At 42.1% G+C, this 18446-nt stretch overlaps 3 protein-coding genes across 4 annotated transcripts; 1 reads left to right on the top strand and 2 right to left on the bottom strand.

Annotated features, from left to right (window-relative positions):
• Nucleotides 1-381: 381 nt before the first annotated feature.
• Nucleotides 382-1525, bottom strand: Rsph9 (Radial spoke head protein 9). The gene is made up of 4 exons (XM_076383127.1): nt 1299-1525; nt 1013-1178; nt 643-931; nt 382-562 (listed from the first exon to the last, which is right to left on the bottom strand). The coding sequence occupies exons 1-4, from the start codon at nt 1523-1525 to the stop codon at nt 402-404; spliced, it is 843 nt and encodes a 280-aa protein (XP_076239242.1). The 3' UTR covers nt 382-401.
• LOC143182231 (ankyrin repeat domain-containing protein 49) lies at nt 933-3548 on the top strand. Of its 2 annotated transcripts, XM_076383125.1 has the most exons (5): nt 933-980; nt 1469-1903; nt 1974-2134; nt 2210-2546; nt 2745-3548. In XM_076383125.1, the coding sequence occupies exons 2-4, from the start codon at nt 1759-1761 to the stop codon at nt 2543-2545; spliced, it is 642 nt and encodes a 213-aa protein (XP_076239240.1). In that variant the 5' UTR covers nt 933-980; nt 1469-1758; the 3' UTR covers nt 2546; nt 2745-3548. The 2 variants fall into 2 exon arrangements, with proteins under 2 accessions (XP_076239240.1, XP_076239239.1); XM_076383124.1 differs by lacking the exon at nt 933-980 and having other exon boundaries at nt 1349-1903.
• On the bottom strand, nt 3022-17528 carry Mv (lysosomal-trafficking regulator mauve). Its single transcript, XM_076383110.1, has 30 exons — nt 17522-17528; nt 17024-17262; nt 15725-15810; nt 12514-15179; nt 12367-12432; nt 11949-12103; nt 11639-11880; nt 11401-11570; nt 10807-11325; nt 10532-10672; nt 10137-10446; nt 9901-10055; nt 9609-9830; nt 9333-9529; nt 8800-9249; nt 8405-8722; nt 8206-8322; nt 7944-8144; nt 7611-7871; nt 7162-7552; nt 5458-7093; nt 5320-5386; nt 5112-5262; nt 4896-5036; nt 4602-4819; nt 4343-4529; nt 4103-4267; nt 3889-4025; nt 3586-3821; nt 3022-3502 (listed from the first exon to the last, which is right to left on the bottom strand). Exons 1-30 carry the CDS (start codon nt 17526-17528, stop codon nt 3022-3024), a joined length of 10332 nt encoding a protein of 3443 aa, XP_076239225.1.
• Between the last annotated feature and the right edge of the window lie 918 nt (nt 17529-18446).

The raw sequence follows: 18446 nt of genomic DNA, 5'->3' as shown, positions 1-18446 counted from the left end.
ATGATGTCGCAAGGCGTGGAGTGTTAAAGGTTATAGGAACGAAAGCATAGGGACACTCATAACCTTACGATGACTTACACGTCACGATTCGAGATGCTTGAAATTTTTAATAATAATTATCCTCTCGACTCAAGCCATGTCTAGTACTGTTGTTACTTGTAAACTTATAGAATGTATGGTTTAGATATACCACGAGATTTGAGCGGAAAATGAGAAATTTTGTGGCGAGGCAAATGTTTGGTTGTCATAGAAAACAAAAAAGAATCGAGTAAGCTGAAACGAATGGCTTCATACGTCGTGGGGATTATAGATTATCGAAACACGAGACAGATGAGATTTCATCTGATGCTTCTGCGAGATAAATGCACGCACGTATATGTTCTGCAAACTTTTATTTCTGACTACACCATAAAGACTACGTCTATGTTCTTTTTTCCATGACCAAAGTAGAGAAACCCTTGATGGGGAGTATTTAATTTATGATAAAATGTCATACCAGGCCAGTACAAGCTGTGCAAAATCGCCAATCGTTTTCCATGTAGAAACTGCAGGTCCCAGCAGCCTGTGAACAAAAACGATACCACAGGATCGTGAAAATCGGTCTTTCAGAGAACCTAAAATCTGACTAATTTCAATAGATACCTTGAGGCACATCCAAGTCGATAGTATCCAAAAAATCCAACGCGTAATTATAATCGGGTCTAGTAAGTAAATTAGAATTCCACTTTTGTTGAGGTGAACGACCATGCAAGTACGATTTCAAGTAAGAAGCATCCGCGACACCGAGCCCTTCAAAGCTCAAATTTTCAATGACGTCACCATCAGGACATTTGAACCAAGCGCCGCGTGGAATTACCACGGCGTCTTCTCTAATTAACTCTATCGTAGCTGCGAGCCTGTCTTCTTCTTTTAGTTCTTTCGGAATGGGGCCCTGACAAGCGAAAAATATCACTCTGAATAATCTTTTCGAACTTAAACAGGTATCAAAACCATTTTTATAATTCTATCTTACGTCGTAGTACTTCTTTGGGTCTTCATTTGGCGGGAAAGGGGGATTGACGTTGTAAACATTAGTGACTAACGAGGGATCGCCTTCGAATTTATTAATTGCTAGGGGCGTCAAGAAGCGGGCACATTTATTAGCCTTCGGTAGTAGCAACCAATTCATTCCATCCATACTAATTATGTGATAAATTACATTTTTCTTTAGAAATTATTGCACTGTAGAACAGGGGTTCACAATTCACAGGGCACGGATGCAAGGAAGAGTTGAGAACCCCTGACGTGAATCCTCTTACCTGTAATAATAAACCTGCCCGTCCATGCAGTCTTTTTCAAAACCGTACGCGATATGATAATCGTTTCGAACTCCATAGATTTTGCCCCAATAATAACACCTTCGAAAGTGATTCTCCTGCTGCAATATTAATAGAGAATTCTGCAGCAGCTGCGAATTTTCTGTCCCCAGGCAGATGCCAGCGTAACCGAGGATATCTAGACTTTCCAATAGTTTCATGCATTCCATGCTTTTGCCCGCGCGACAGGGTATCGTTTAAGTAAATTGTATGGCGACGTTTCAAAACAATCGAAAACAAGAAATGATTTTCATATCTAAACAGAAGTGATTGAATTTAATTTCTGCCGCGAGATAAAGTGTCCTCGAAGTCCAGTAGATGGATTCAAATACCACGCGATAGAGAAACAGACACGATAGTTTAACGTTTACGAGAAGTTAGCCAAATTTTTCACTGAAAAAAAATGTCATCATCCGAAGAAGATGATCAGTTAACAGATTTAGAAGCTATTCGTGATAAGATAATGAGCACGCCACGGAACGAGCGAATGCAAGTTAGTGCTTGGGAGGACGACGATGATGGAGTTGAAGCAGACCGTAATGCAAAAGGTTAGAAATAGATTGTAAACAGTATGTTGCCAAGATTTTAATAAATGGATACGTTTGTTTTTCTTTATAGAGCCTGATGCAAAAGAAATGCTCACCGCTGCTGAGAATGGCGATCTTGAGAAAGTCAAAATGTTGTTTATGAAAGACAAACACTTGTTAGGATGCACAGACAAGGATGGATATACTGCATTACACAGGGCATGCTATGGAAACCATGTAGAAGTTGTAGAGGTAAATATATCACTTTTTTTGACATAATCTGTTGTTGATTGAGTGATAGTAATCAGATGAATGTTTTGTTTTCAGTATTTACTACAAGTAGGTGCCAAAATAGATGCCAAGACTATGGATGAATGGCAACCACTGCATTCTGCATGCTGCTGGAACAATGTTGAATGTGCAGCAATTTTGATAGCAAATGGTGCAGACATAAATGCCAGAAGCAAGGGAGATCAGACACCTTTGCATTTAGTATCTGCAAGCTCTCACAATTCTCCTACTTTGCAACTCCTTCTCCTTCATCCAGACACAAATCCTCGATTACTAAATTCAAGTGGAGATACACCAGAACAGATTGCAAAAAGAACAGGAAAGTATTACCCCTTGTTTGAGATCATTGAAGATTGCTTGAATGTTATTTGAGGTAAGTCAAACATTTTTTGTTTGTTTATGGATTATGATTTCTTTCATGGGTTATATTACTGAATGTACTTATGTACACAATACAAAGTTCTGACTATAAAAAATTTATGAGAGTAATAGTTTAATGTAAGCGTATCTTCAATATACTATTACTATATTCATAAATATATTAGTAATAAAATGTGTACTTCCTATGTAGGTGCATTTTAATACAACAAAGTATAAAAATATGCATATTGATATATTGCTAGAAAAACGTAACACACAACAAAATTTGCAATAAAATAATACTTTAACACGTTGCTCGGTTTTTGTTTAATAAATGCAAATAGAATATTTTTAAAGTTTCGATTGAAATATAAAAATGTAAACTCATAAGTGTCCTTTATAAAAAGCGATAAAATGAGAACGAATGATTAATGATATTTAAAATAAAATATACAGTTGAAAAGGCATTTTCCTCCCTCTTATTTACATTAGAGCGACGTTAAGTTAACGAATTTCGGTGTTCCGTTGCTCAACCGTTTTGATCCTTCCCATATGAGAACAGTAAAATCTTCGGTTACTGCATAAAAATGATGCTGATCCAAAGCCCATGCAAGTGCAATTACTGCTCCACATCCTTTCGTACCATTTACTATTTCTCTAACTAGTCTCAAATCCCAGCTACTCCATAATCTTATGACTCCGTTATCCAATCCCGTCGCGATTACATTGACAGAGACTCCTTCAGGTGCGTTGCTATAGCAAAGGGCTGTTATCTTCCTTCTAGACAAAACAGATCCAACTGCTCTCGCGTTTATTGTAAATACTTTCAGTTCAGATTGGCTCGAAGATGCATTCTCGACTGTTTTCGTAGTTTCATAATTAACAGCAATATCTCCGAGAGTTTCGCTAATCGCTAACGAACGAATAGGATAATTCTGATCACAGGATATGGACCTTATGTACGTTAAACTGTAACAGAAACATAATAAATCATTTTGATGTGAAAGTCAATGTACATAGACGTTTATGGATCTGCTTAGAAACATAATTACCTGTTCAGATCCCAAATAACGATAACACCACTTGCATCGCCCGTTACAGCTATACTAAATGCACGTGAAAGGGAAATTGTCGTCACTCTACTCCAATGAGCTAAAAGTACAGATGCTGGTGCTGAACTAAAGTCGATTTTGCTTGGCACAACGGTGTATGTATAAACTGCAACTCTGCCAGATAAGTGGCCTATCCAGAGTTGCCCACAATCTGGCGCTGATCCTAACACAGTGATCTGTAGACAAAATTATATTACACACATTCATTCAAAGATGTGTCATAATATAAATTCATTCACTTACTGGGTCGAGACCTGACGATTTGATTAGAGGTCTAGGTGGTTGTTCTTTTTTAGATTTCAGTCTTGCAATTCCATCTGTACCGCTCCACGATACTAAAGCAGCTCCTAATACAGATGTTCCACTTAACATACTTGCACCTGAAAATGTTACACAATATATTTTTGCAATTGTAAATAGGGCTAAGATATCAGTACTTGGAATTAGTGATATATACCCTTCTCTTTCGTGTAGCCAAGTAGAAGAGTCGTGTAATTAGGCAATCCAAAGACGTCTCCAGTCATTAGAGGAACTAAACATGTTAGTGGTGCTCTGTGTTTGTGTTTCCAACACAAGACTGGCTCGTTTCCTGGTGCACCCACATAATTTCCCCATTTTATTCCTATAATCAGAGAAAAAAGATACAGTTTAATATTCCCGATTTATGAGATGTAAATCATTAGAAATTATAAATTACCATCCACGCCTTCGATAACTTGTGGCAATGAAGTATGCACCACTGTATTCCCAAGGTTTTGGATTGGCAATGGGTGAGCAGCTCTAAATAGTTGTGCAGGTGTTTGTCCATAAGTTCGTACCATAGTTTCCCATGCTTGACGTTCCAAGGGGTCCGCTATTTGTTCTACATTAAACCCATAGTAAGTCTAGAAAGATAAACATATGAATGAGATATCAAACTTTGGAACATAATCATGAGAATGTGATGTTCAACATACCGCTGGATGGAAAACATTTATGGCTTCCACAGCAGGTTTTCCTGTTTGCCTAAATCCAAAAACCAAGTCGATCCAATAGGGTAAAACTTCTCTTACTAAATCAGCTTCTAATGCTGCTCTATGAGCTAGAATAAAAAGTCGTGCATCGCCACCGCACCATTTGGGTAGTTCAACGTCTCCCACTCGATTACCATTTTGTCGGACACCAAAATTAAATCCTATTTAGAAGAACGTTTCGTGTGAATATTGATTCTGATCATTTTCTAAATTTTAAAATACTTTGGGATCCATTACCTTCGGAATTTAGTAAAAATTCAGGCAAATAGAAAAATTCAGGAATTAATTCTTTTACATCTGTTGTGGAATCACAACTTGTCAATCGCCATGTAGTAGCCAGCGCATGAAAAGTTCGGTCAGGGATATCAAAATTGTCATCTTGAATAATAGAAACACAGTCTTCATTAAAATCAAATTTTTATAGACCCAGAAAAAATAGAATTTTTTAGATACCTTGATAGCACAGGAACATACTAGTGAAGGGTGGTAATCGTACCAAAAAATGTAAAACCGTTCCAGAATTACTGTAATGTGATCCGTAGTGGAATGGTTCTTGGTTCAATGCAATCAGATTTAATCCTTCCGACAGAGCTTGTTTTAAATACTAAAAAAGTATTAAAAATTAGTACAAATAAACAAACAAGAAAATTAAATTACTCACGTTGTAATTGTTTATATAATGTTGCTCATTCTTTTTATCCTGCACAGCCATAGGACGTTTGAAATTCCTAAATAAAATTAGGCACGATTAGATATCTTTTTATTGAGACTTTTTATAGATACTTTATTCAACACTTACCTATAAATTTTAGGGTTGTTCAAGTCAATTTTTTCGCTAGTGTAATCCGCTAGAACAAACGGGAACACTGGGTACTGCATCAGATCATTGTATGAACGACCAGCTAATTTATTTAAACAAGTTATGTATTCCCAATTAGTTAAAGCCCCGCTTCGCCACAATGTGATAGCTTCGCTTAAATCATCTCCAGGTATTCTCCTTGGCAAATTGCAAGCAGATAGCTCTGTTACAAACTCGTCTCTTTCCTTGGAGGAGTTGAATGCCAACAGATAAGTTCGCCCCGTAATTAAGAATATTTCAATGGCTCTTTCTTGGAGCTGGTACCTTCTTCTATGCAGTTCTCGAATATCTTCGAGACGCCAAGCTGTACCACCCACCATAGCCAAATCTAAGCCACCTAGAGCTATATCTGTATGCAACGGCATATCAGGATTATCAGGCACAAAATAGAGACAGGTTTCTCCAATAAGAACCTCACCAGCTAGTTCAGCTCTAGGAGTAACCACTTTAGCTTGAGACATTTTGCGTATCCTTTCACTAGTGTGCAGTCGTTCGATCAATGCCGTAGCATTTGCATCTTGTCTATCAGAAATAAATAGATAAGACAATGGTGCCTCGATCTCTGCTGCCTCTAATTTGCCCTGATATTCAGGCATGAAAAATCTTTTACTGATATTTAGGTGACATCGTTGCAATCGTATTCTAACTCTAGCAGGCCCTTCTGTTGGATCCAATTCCCAACTCTGTGGATAACTTTTGGGAAAATGCCAAGGAGCTTTCTCATGTGTCAAACGTCTGGCTAGATCTCTCCACTTAGCGACTGCTTGAGCCTCCATCGCCCTCGAATGTTTCAGTCTTTCCATTAATACTTTACGTTCTTGGTTCTGTTCTTCTACGACCATACGCGTTATGGTCATTGCACTCTCTGTAAGCTGTTTAGTGAGCACGTCGAATCTGTTGCCGATCCTTTGAATAGCTGGAAGATTATTATCGATCCATATGTCGCGGTCTCTCATTAGTTCGCGTCTCAATAAGGCCAATTCTTCGTTCCATATGCCAGGACTGGCTTGTTCTATACCCTTCGCTAAGTCCCATATGCTCAGAGCCTCCCTCAATTCTAAGCATATTCTAGCATCAGCGCTGGGCATTTCGTCACGCCTTTGCAAGAGATCCCAGAAAAAGACTGTGAACTTTTGCTCTATTTGGGGATGGACTTCTAAGAGAGAAGACAAGATTTCACGGGTTTTCGGCTCTTCCATGAGCGATCTGACTGCAAAGATCCTTGTGTTGTTACTTTGGTGAGGCCCAAGCAACCATACCATTATCTTGGCTGTGTATTTTCTCAGAGGGTGCCTAGTCGACCACCCGCTGCTCCAGTGATTCTTCTTCTCTACTGGATTACAAAAGCCATGTAACAGAATTGAAAAGAGTCTTTTGGTCAGTTGTAGCTCGTTCCCAGACGGTGACTCGTCAGCTGCTGTTATGAATTCAACAGCCCGCGTTAAGATGATGCGAAATCGATCGAGCAGTTCTCCCTTGCCTGGTTCGCGCATCGTAGCAACAGTTGGCGCATGCAGACTGGTGAAACTGGATGATCGGGATCCGTGATCACTTTGATCGCTGGATGTCATGAAAACTGAAATATGCAGGATCATGATGATAATGTTCTCATTTTGTTCAAAGTAGTTTTTGAGGTATCGTTACCTGAAGTTATGTGAGATGCTGAAGCGAGGTAGGATGCTGTGCTACGCAGCCGGAAACCAGATTGATTCGAAACTTTTGCTGTGAGCACATCGAGCTCTCCGTCAAAGAGCGCAACCTGTGCGTCTCTCACTACTGACACGCAAGTCCTGTTCTTAATACAATGGGACTTTTCTTTTAGTTCCATATGATTCAGTATCAGATGCAAGTCTAGAACAGACTGCATCTGATGGTTTCCAGGCTGCTCCAAAAGTTTCGTAGCAATGGCGACAAGGAGCACATGAATGTCTCGATAAAGGGATGTAGAGCCACCCTTATGAGCTGCCCCAACTAATGCTTGAACTAGCGATTCAATCAGCCCTTGTTCTAGCAGCATCCTTAGAGCATTAGAGTTCTGCAATGAAAATTTGTTTACTTTGTTGTCCTTGTTTAATGACCTTGATTTAACTTACCTTTGCGATTATGTCGGTAATGAATGACACTATTGGTCTAGCCACATTCGGTTCAGCAGCTGAAGCTTTCGCAATCGTAGCCATTAATGGAGGCATCGCTGCTAGGGTTGGTCCTCTCAAAGCTAAGTTTGCCAGGGCGACTACAAGTGGTTCACTGCCAGGATATAAGGCAATTTGATTCCCCAGGTGCATGAAATATTTTTGTTTTATAAATTTGTTGACCTCTTCATCGCTGGCGCGTTGCAGATACGTTTGCACCACCTGTGAGACAGTTATTTTTATAGTAAATCAATTCTAGTAGAATCTTATATTCTTCTGCAAGTTTTATAATACCTTGATTAACGCTGTACGAACTCTGGCGTCGGGATTATTAGCCAATACAAGTAACAGTTCAGCTCTCAGGACGTGCTTGAGTACTGGACCCACTTGACTGTCGGGTAAAACTCTGACTGCATCTCGTAGCAGTAGTAGAAGACCTTCACAAACCAGCCCTTGGCAGGCCCTTCTTTCGTCGGTCCACGTAGACTGTTTATCCTGAAATAGAAAGTTTTAATGTAAGGTTGATAAATCGACTAGGATTTTATTTCCAACTTACATTGCTCAGAGGATTAGATCCATCGCTAGCAGCGATCCCTGAATCTTCTCCAGCACTGGTATCTTGAGGGGGACCATTTCGACGCTCTTTCCTTTTTGATAATTTATTTTTTTGTATCTATAAAAACAAGAATGATTAGATTTAATTGTAAATTTCATTCGAATTGCACTTTACAGTAAAAGTGTACATAGATACCAACCTGTGCATTCATTAAAGCTTTGCTTAATTTGCTGTTCTCCAAGATTTCTATAGATTCCTCTGAAGAACTTGTAGTTATCATTGAATTAAGTTTCACTGGTTTTTTCTCTCCAAGGGAGGGTAATAAAAAATATATATTATGCGTAGAATGAGTGATGTATGTTTCTGACGCTTGATGAACGAGAACTAGGTAATCAGTAATTGCAACTAGGTGTGCAAATTCTGGAGGAGCTCCCATGAGAGCTCTTATCAATTCCACCACCGCTGTTCCTGTTGCGTAATCAAGGACAGCGCCCAATTCTTCGTACAGGAAGTGTTCCTACAGTAACAAAATAGATACTTGTATTGGGCAATTCAAATCATCTGATTATCAAGTCTTGTTTCATACAGACTTACCTTGCATATTGTTAAAATCGTGTCAACGATTCCTACTCTGTTCAATTGAGACGCGTTGAATTCGCGCTGCGAATGTTGGTCTCTAAGCAGTAATAACAGTGCTTGCAATAGCAAGTTTAACGTGTCATATTTAGCCCACGTTCTCCACGCGGCCAGCACACCTTTGATCAGTTCAGAATCCGTGATAACAGCTTCGCAATTTTGTGAAATCGAATGATTACCGCTTCCGATATCTTTTATTAGGATCGAACTATCACAAGCTGCGTCTAACATTGCTTTCAGAATATGTCTACCTGCGTGACATCGCGGTGATTCTAAAACGCGCAAGATTAACGATGTTCCACCTTCTGATCGATATTGATTCAATAGTTCAGAATCATTTCGTATTAAATGAAGAACTATTGACAGAGCTAATGCTTGCTCTTCCTCGGTTGAATTTAATTCAACAACCTGCACGAAATAAGGTCGATTAATGGCAATCTCACGCTCATAATAGTTTCAAATAATTGATATTCTTGTGAGGTCTTGCTTACTCTCGCGAAGAGATAGAGAAATATGGGCACACCACCCACTAAAATGGCAGCAGGTACCAATCCTCTGTACTGTTGGCATTCTAATCGAACAGTTGAGATTGGAGAGACAGACAAAGGTGGTTGCTGTGAAACTCTGTGCTCTGGCGCTGAGAGAACCCTAAAACCTGGTTGACCCGGAAATAGATTTCTTATCACAGCTAAAATAAGTATATAACATTTATACGCGAATTACTAGAATAGTAGGATCAATTTGCATGCAAAATTTACCAATCTTACCAGCAGAATTCGCAATAGCTTGAGGATAGAGGTGCACGATGTTAGGATTCTGTGCCTCGTAACTGAGAAGCAGATTGTCTTGTAATTCTCCTAGATGCGAGTGGGTTGCATCCATCACAGTGTCCCAATCGATTTTAGTGTCGCATACTTTGGTCTCGACCGCATGTCTTAAGTAAGTTCCACCATATGACTTCCGCCGATTCGTATCAAATTTTCCTCCCTCTAGATTAAATATTCAGGTAATTAAATATTCAAAGATAAAAGTAGGAATCGCTAGTTTTCTGATGCTCACCAAATCTTACTTCCCGAATACCGTCCAATGCCCCAGATGCAATTAATGGCGCGAAATCTGGCTTCTCTGTGTTTAAAATGCATTCAGCAAGATTAGTGTAATTAGGCCCAAGGCTGGCCAAGTACAATGCTCTCTCCTTTGTAAATACTGGACACCTGTAAATTAATCCTTAGAGATAAGTGCGCACAAGATGGTAATTACTTGATGATTTAATATCACGTAGTAAATACGCATACCTGAATACCATTACGTTTCCCAGATACCAAGCACCAATACTGCTTGTTCCAATTTGTCCTAGCAGAACGCATGTGGTACCAGGTTTTCTCACCAGCAAACCATCGAATGGCAATGTTGCATTAATTTCTCTCCAGCCATCCACCCAGAGAACGACCTCCACCACGGCGCTACGTTTATTTAAAACAGTGTCCTTAAAATTCAAGGCCAGGTGATGCCATCGACCAGAAGGAAGCATCCCGGCTATCGATGTCTCAGAGATCGTTCGATTGGTCTTGTCATCAGGCCGCGTTAATCGTAGGATTAACTTATCTAAGAGCAAAAAAATGTTACGTATTTGTAACTTCATACAATAATGAATGATTATTAAAAATACATGAATGAGGAGTTTAATTACCTGACCTAAGATCCAACCATGTTTCTAACACTAAAGATTCGAATCCAATGGACATCAAGTGAATGATCGATGTTGGAGTAGGTGGAGATGTTGAGCCTGCCACAACTGATTTACCCGAGAATATATCAGACACTGATTGGTCTTCCAATGATAATTGAAGGAGCATGCATTAAATGGAAAACAACACACTTATTGCTATATTACACATTATTAATTGCTTCACGAGTTTCTCATTTTTGGACACATTAATTCGCGATAAATATTATTCTACCAACCTTCGCGACTCCAATTGTCTGACAGAACGCCCCAGTCTGATAAGCTATCGTTATCCGAATCGAGTAATGGTGACGTGGTCATAATAGTCCCTTTGCTGCTAACAGATGATCCCCTTTCAACCCTCAGCCACATAGAAACGGAACACCCATGCAGCCAAACTGGCCAGGCCAACTCAGGACCAACTGGCAAGCAGGCTGCATGGACAGACCAAGGACTGCATATTCCCATTGCAAGATGCCTTTTTCTAAAGTTGTTCACAAGATTTTCGACCTTTTCTAAATTTTTGTTCTTTTCTGGATGACTTTTTGGCAATACTTTTGCTTCAGAATGCACGGGAAATGTCAAGATAAAATTAGGCTGAGGGCGCGCTGCTAAAACCAGATGGAACAGTGGTTCCAGTAGTGATAGAAGTGGAGGTGCGTCAACTTTAAACAGAGACAAATACATAACTAATTCCGAGGGTGAAATTGACTGTGTTGCTAGTAAGGTAAAGACTTCCAGAACTGCGTGCTGCAAGTCTGAAACATTTTTTCACAATTAGTTAGCAAAGAGTGAATTAAAATGCGTAAAAATTCTAATCACACTCAAAGTACCTTGATACTGAGTATCCCTGCTAGCGAAGATATCCCTGAAACCATTCAACAACTTTGCAATGACCCCTGACCCTGCCAAAGCGGCACAGCTCGATGCACTTTCCCTACACGTGATTGCAACTTTTCTTAAACCTGCAGTTATGATGGTCCCTCTTTCAGTGTCCAAACCCCTACAGTAAAAAAATCATTTACAAAATCCCTTGCATGTTACCACAGTGTGCAATCACTAATTACTTACTGTTCACTAAAATGAATTAACAAATCCACTGCCAAAGAACATAGGGCTGGATTTGCATTAGCATGGCTTCTAGGCTCGACCACAGGTCCCAGAGAATTGCTCCTCTTCATGGTGTTATTATGGGGACTTCTTCCTTGTACTTCGACGTCAGCTTCATAGCCATCGTCTGCAGTTACGTATTCACCTGTGCTGCTATCATCTGCACCACAGTCTGGCATTGCGTCTAACGTCATTGTCGGTAACTGTAGTAAAGAATAATGATGATATTAATTGAAGACGTCTAATTAAAATTTCTGGTAGAAATACTTACTCTTGGACGGGTATACTGGGGTACTGTTTCTTCTTGTGCCGGTTTCAGCATGGAGACTTTTAACAGAGTTTCCACGATCACTGCCAGTCCTCGTCCCAGTTTGATGCCTGCATCCATTAGCGTTCTTCCCAGCTCCATGACTACGTTGCAATCACCTACGCCGCACGTCATTTTATTATTAAAGTAATGCAATGAATTTTCTTATTGCAATTCTACGAAACTAACGACTTTCCCACTAACTGTAGATACGTGAGATGTTTACCAGTAACGAACGTTCTGTGAACTGTTTTCGCGGCAAACGAATCGGCGCAGCTTATTAGGATGATAATCCACAGCTGCGCGCGATCCAGACACACGTAGGACAGAAACGTGTACTCTAAATAATTGTGATTCACTTTCGTTATATAAAAATACTTACACAACGGGGACGTCAGGTAGCACGTGAGTAAAGCCTCGAAGAGTCTATGCGCTGATTTGTTGGTATCTGAAACGAGGACAAGCATATAAATGTAAATCCAGATATTTTTGTATATGATACAATGTGTCGCCTCTGTGTTTTACATACCAGTAATACTGTCCGTGGAGATACGAGTTGCAAGTGTCTTAAAAAGCTCTAATGATTTTTCTGAGACGACGTGAGATGCTAATTGCGTGCGAAATTTCGGACTGCATAGGACCACCCCTGCTGCAGCTCTCCATGCAGCGCTTGCTCGATGCATATCTATTCTCCTGCTTGCATCTTTATCGTCATCGACTTCTGAAGACGTCGCTATGACTTCAGAACTGTACAATACTTTTGGATAATACGAAAACGTGTCTGTCCAAACCTCGGCTCTGTTATCGTTCTCCGTGTCGGTGCTTGCTGTCTCTTCAACATTTTGACCACAGGTTTCCACATTGCAAGTTTCAGTGACTTTTTCTTTGCTCTTCTCGAGTGTCCTCTCTTCTTCCAAAGTATCTAATAACTTTGTGGTTTCTCTTTCCAAAGACTCAAGTAGAGATTTCAGTGCAGGTTTCTCTATACTTTCAGGATCAGATTCCACTACATTCGTCCTCAAAATCTCGATGATAACAGTAACTTCAAGAAGAGCGTAGACACTCCTCGTAAATGCTGTATTCGAAAGCAAGACCAATGCTTCCTCTAGTCCATTCATTTCCGTGAATACCTCGCATAACTGTGCATTCATGATCAAGCAGGTTATCGCGGAGAGGCAAGACTGAATAAGGAACTTTGCTGTCACGCTTCCACTATCCGATCTGTACCAGTTTTTAGCCTTCAAGAAGGTAGGATAGAAGACTTTCTGAAGCAGCTCCCGCCTGACATGAAACCTGGAACTTGGACACACTTTCAGCAAATGAGCCATGATGCAGTAGCACAGTTTCGACTCATCAGGGGTCAACAGGTCAGCATAGAGTTCAAGAAAGTCCCAAGAAATACTAGTGGGACTGTCACAGATTTCGCACAAGTCTGATTCCGAGTAAGCACCGAGTTCCTTGAAGAGAGTTCTCTCCAAGAGGGCCACGGCAGGGACGTAAGTCAGTGGATTATGTCTTTTCAAGAGGGTAACGACGCTGGACACTAGCACTCTAGGTGGGAAGCAGCAACAAGTACCCGCCATCGTGGAAACTTTGATCAATCTGACCTGCAGCTCGCTGGTAAGCCGATGAGACTCCTTCAGGAGATTCGTGAGGATCATGAACAATGAAGAAATGCTGCATGGTCGTTTCGTCACATTGGCATCGACTGGCTGAGAGTAAGGCGATCCCAAAACGTTCGAGTGATGATAAACGTGGACGTTGTCGACACTCTGTTTGCGCTTCCCTCGGTTGTTCTGTGTTTTCTGCGAAATATCGCGTCGCACTGACTTGAGCACATTCATAAGCGCACCTATCATATCAATGACCTTTCTGGCGCGAATGAGCGACCTGGGTGGATCAACGCTCGGTAGGTCAACAATCGCGAAAATAGTTCTGCCGACAAGCTCGCCATCCTGGCTCTCGATGAACAGTAGAAACAGTTCCAGGAAGTCGCACAGTTTATCCACAGCGGCACCCTGTTGATGTAGCAAGCAATACAAAAACGTAACAATCCCATACGCAGTGGCGAAGATGAACTCCTGCAGCAGCGAGCCTTCCTCCGGCGAAAACACGTTCAGTGGCTTGCTGCAGGCATCCTTGAGTAATCTCACAGCCATTGGCAGTAATCCATTGTGAATGACAGCCGTGGTCGGTTCATTCGCTCTTAAAGCACGCTCCAAAGCCATCAACATAAGCCTCGAGGCTGCAGCCTTCAGCGTGGCGCACTCGATATTATTCAACCCAGCACAATCTATACCAAACTGCAGCGACCACAGCGTATCCAAAGCGAACTTCAACACCTGCACAGCTGGAGTCTGTTCAGCTGGGGTATCGTAGTCTCTGAGTCCCTGAAGTAGCTGGATGATCAGCAAGCTGGTCTCGAAGTTACTGATCCTAGCATCCAAAACATCCTTGATCCTCGGATCTATATAATCCTGCGGCATCTTCTTTGCAGGCCTTGGAGGCAGCTCATAAAGCGCCGCTTGCCATTTCTGCTCCTCGTCGCTCCTGACGACGGAGGTGAAGTACTCGAAGTCCATAGGGTTCAGACGGATCTTGAGCGTGAGAGATCGTGCCCGATCAATGCCGTCTGTCAGCAGTTCGGACTCGCTGCTGGCGGTTTCCGGCGTGTCACGGCGCGTTTCGAGCATACTGAACGATCTTTGCTTATGGTGGACCGGCACCTTGGCGCCGACACTAAATCGACGGTTCGTTCTTCTGCGTGACGACACATTGCCCTCGTAGGAAACGCCGTTTCGACCAGTTTTGCTCAGTTTACGCTTCGCATGCGGCACGATATCTACCGTGTCGACGGTGTCGTCGTTGCTGTGAAATTTTACATAGGGATTGCGCGCGGATTCGACCGTGGACGAACGCGCGGATCCTTCGTAGATCGTCGACTTCTCCTTGTTTTCCTCTTCTGGAAGGGCTACTGGGTACAATGCGACAAGCAAAGCGACTAGCTCTCGTCCACAAGAGAGGCCGCGTACTCCGAGTAGCTGGAGGGCGGCCAGACAACGCCAGCCACGATCTTGCGTAAGGTACTTCCTCAAGCCGATAAGCTCGTCACCGTTGTTCGTCTTCGCGCAGAGCCCGTGGACATCCGACAGCAGCTCGCACGCTATGAGGGTAGAGACTCCACCGCCGACAGAACTGGAATGGGTATTTCCATATCATTACTGCTTTTATATTTCTATCTTATCCATCACACAGGCTACTCTTATCGGTGCTTTATCGCTCTGATAGGGCTATTGTTCCGTCGCTCGCGTTGGTATGCGATCTTATTTCCAGTAGGTGAAGCGATATCTTCAATACAAGTTTGAGTGTGATTTAATGGGAGTTTGAAGCAAGGTGTGTATAAGAGTGATCCAGTGATTTTTTGTCAGGATTAGATTAATAAGTGAGAACGGTGGAAAGTGACGATGATGCAAAGAAGTGACGTTAATCGCGAAATATAAAAATCGGGTCAGGACGAAAACCGCAAATAAGAGATCATATTTTCATAGCTGCGGTCTCTGATCATCGTGACGACATAGAAGCGAGTATCGTTGATCCTTTTTCTACTTTCTGGAGCGTAATATTTCTAGTCGTGTAAACGAAACGTGTCACGAAATGTTGCGTTTCGTGTGGAATATTTTGATGAGGCAAATAATCTAGATCCGATCTTATCTAGACTCGATCGAGTGGCGTAATCTTACCAAAACGATAGGGCATCTTTCACATCTCGACCTTCTTTCACTTCGGCGAGAAGCTCTGCGAGGAATACGTCCAGCCAGGATGATTTCTGAAATAAAAGAACGTCCACGATGGTTCAATGAATCTAGTAATTAAGAAATCAAATTAGGGATCACTGAAAGTTCAATTCGCGGCCTGATAATCGACAACAAATCGCTAATTAGTATAGTATAAACAACTATATAAATAAATTCAGTGGTCCTTTTTTAACATCTCGGTGAACTGAAGATTTGATACCGTAACAAGAAAAACAACTCGTTACAACAGAGATACGCGGACACGACGAGGAATTAGTAGATATAAAGTACTAAACTTGATAATGAAAAAGAAGAACAAAGATATTCCTTTCTGCCGTTTTCGAAATTCGCGACGATCATTATAGACTGTACACCTATCGCTGGACATGCGATAAGGAAATCGTCTAGACAAAATTCGCAATCGTCGGACGCGAAACGCGTCATTTAGGATTTGTACGTACTCAAAATCTTGCTTTCTTTTTTTAACCCTTTCAAAGAACGACGAATAGAATCTCGTGCATTGTCGCGCTTCGTATCGTGTTTGTTCGACGCGCAAATACGTGATTCACAATGGAAAGTACCACAAACATCTTGTCGATCGTAGATTGTGGAAACTTCGTGTCAATTTTGACGGATGACAATTTTCGTCAATCGTCGAGGGGGTACGCTACCACGCGGAGATAACGATTTATAAAAGCGGGAGTATTACGAACGAGTGACATAATCGTTGTAAAAGATGTTACATTGATTCGAGATAACGCTACAGTTGTGCTTCTCTATTTCTTTATTAACTACACGCAAAGAAATCGATAGTGTTTACGTTACACGAGACAGTGGGATCACGCGTTGTTTCGCTATTTGCGGCAGAGTATCGACAGACAAGCTATGCGCAACTTGTAAGTCATCCGCAATTCTAAAGCGGTGTTTAACCGTGAGGAAATGACTGACGGTGATTACGAAATCTTGCATAGTAGGACACGACAAGAGACATGCTAATCAGGAATGCGTTTGTGTAAAAATGATCGTTCTCCGCGACTCTTTAATTAGCCGATTCTAATAAAACTGCGAAGAGAAAGGATATACGTCAAGGTAAAAGCTACATCAGCGAAGCATGACCTAACTAGAAAGGATCTTCTTCGTTCTTTCTTCAAATCGAGTTAACTTTTCTATTGAAATTATGCTAAATCGAGTTTCAATAGATTCCACCGTGCAAAATTGAATTCCAAAAGCTACGAGCCACGGTACCTCGTAACTCTGAGGCTCTGCGTGAATGAAATGGTCCCACAAAATCTGCAGCTTGTTGGTCGAAGCCGAAGACATTCCTAGACGTTCCTCGTATTCCTTCTCGTCGTCTTCCTCCCTGTCCTCGGTCTTCAGCCTCGTGTCTTCCTCATAGCTCAGCAGCTCGTCGAAGCTGAACCATGGGTAGAGAGTGTCCTCGGGTGGTTTTCGAGGACCACTGTTATTGCACGTAACCCGATCACCTGAAAGATCGAGACGACCTTATACGATGTTTGATCGAAGCGGGCACCGCGTTTCAATGCGCATTCGTATAGATCGCCAGCGTCTAACGTCTCGCGATTTCGCTCACTGAGTGACTTCTTCGAACAGATCTACGCGGACCTAGTCAACTTCGTAACACGTCGTGTCTCGTCGCTTAAGTCTCCTCATCGCATACGTGCAACGATCTATGGTACACCGCGATCTCTGTGTGCGCGTTTATGTCGATCAACTACAGCTTACATAACATCCCCACAAGTCCACGGCAAGACCAGTTTCCAGCCTTCCGCGGGAAGCCTGAAAGCTTCTCGACCCACGAAGAACACGGCCCAGGGGAGAGAGCAGTAACCCTGGCTTCATAGGCTCCTGAACGCGATTGTCGCCGCTAGCATCGCGGCTGGCAACACCACTCGAACGTGGTGACACAATTCGTCGACAGTGGCTAGCACAACAGTGCCAGAAGACCCGGGTCTACCAGCATCGGCTAGCTACTTGTTATCAACCGTCTTGCTCTCATGCCGCACGACGCTGCCTCCTTATCGCTCGCTCTTCGAGCATGCGACGATTCTTTCTTCTACCTCGACCAAGATTCCCGAAACGATACTCGAGATCTCTGTTTCTCGAACACAGTAACAACTTATCGATCGACGCACAGGAAAAATGGATCACTCTCGATGTCTTTGTGTATACACTTCTAATGTGTCTTCGGTTCCATGGAACGTTTAGAGAGAAACACGCCTGCGATACACGTTCGACCATCACCGAGAAATCACTACCACCGGAGATCACGACCTCCTCGATCAGCTATCGTTGCAGCCGAGCTATAGTGATTTACGAGCTCCTTCTATTACGACTTTTTACTACGACGAACGCGGGTGGTCATTGATCCTCTGATCTTTGCAACTTTCCTGAACTAACGATACTGTAGAGGAATAATCAACGTGGAATTGCCTCGACTCTGGATCACCACGCTTCACCCGACGAGTCTGATCTGGTCTAATGGAATGATTGCAACTGCTCTTTGGGCGAATCAAATTTCGTTCGAGTGTACGTGCAAAGACAACTCGCGACTACGAGGCTGCCGACCAATCTCGATGGCTCTCCACATCGGGATCCGCGTACAAACTGTCCACCACACGACACGGTACGCAAGGAAGGGGGAGGCTAG

This window comes from Calliopsis andreniformis, chromosome 8, assembly GCF_051401765.1.
Source record: "Calliopsis andreniformis isolate RMS-2024a chromosome 8, iyCalAndr_principal, whole genome shotgun sequence".
NCBI classification, from domain to species: domain Eukaryota; kingdom Metazoa; phylum Arthropoda; class Insecta; order Hymenoptera; family Andrenidae; genus Calliopsis; species Calliopsis andreniformis.
The sequence above is the reverse complement of the archived record's forward strand: the minus strand, read 5'-3'. Positions and strand labels throughout refer to the sequence as shown.

Coding starts and splice junctions, on each gene's coding strand:
- Rsph9 (XM_076383127.1), bottom strand. CDS start 1,525: ATGGAATGCATGAAACTATTGGAAAGTCTAGATATCCTCGGTTACGCT. Junction 932..1,012: donor ACCCAAAGAAGTACTACGAC/GTAAGATAGAAT, acceptor TTCGCTTGTCAG/GGCCCCATTCCGAAAGAACT. Junction 563..642: donor CGACTTGGATGTGCCTCAAG/GTATCTATTGAA, acceptor TTTTGTTCACAG/GCTGCTGGGACCTGCAGTTT.
- LOC143182231 (XM_076383125.1), top strand. CDS start 1,759: ATGTCATCATCCGAAGAAGATGATCAGTTAACAGATTTAGAAGCTATT. Junction 1,904..1,973: donor AGCAGACCGTAATGCAAAAG/GTTAGAAATAGA, acceptor TTTTCTTTATAG/AGCCTGATGCAAAAGAAATG. Junction 2,135..2,209: donor ACCATGTAGAAGTTGTAGAG/GTAAATATATCA, acceptor TTTTGTTTTCAG/TATTTACTACAAGTAGGTGC.
- Mv (XM_076383110.1), bottom strand. Junction 7,872..7,943: donor TTCGTACAGCGTTAATCAAG/GTATTATAAAAC, acceptor ACTGTCTCACAG/GTGGTGCAAACGTATCTGCA. Junction 3,503..3,585: donor GTTATTTGGGATCTGAACAG/GTAATTATGTTT, acceptor TTTCTGTTACAG/TTTAACGTACATAAGGTCCA.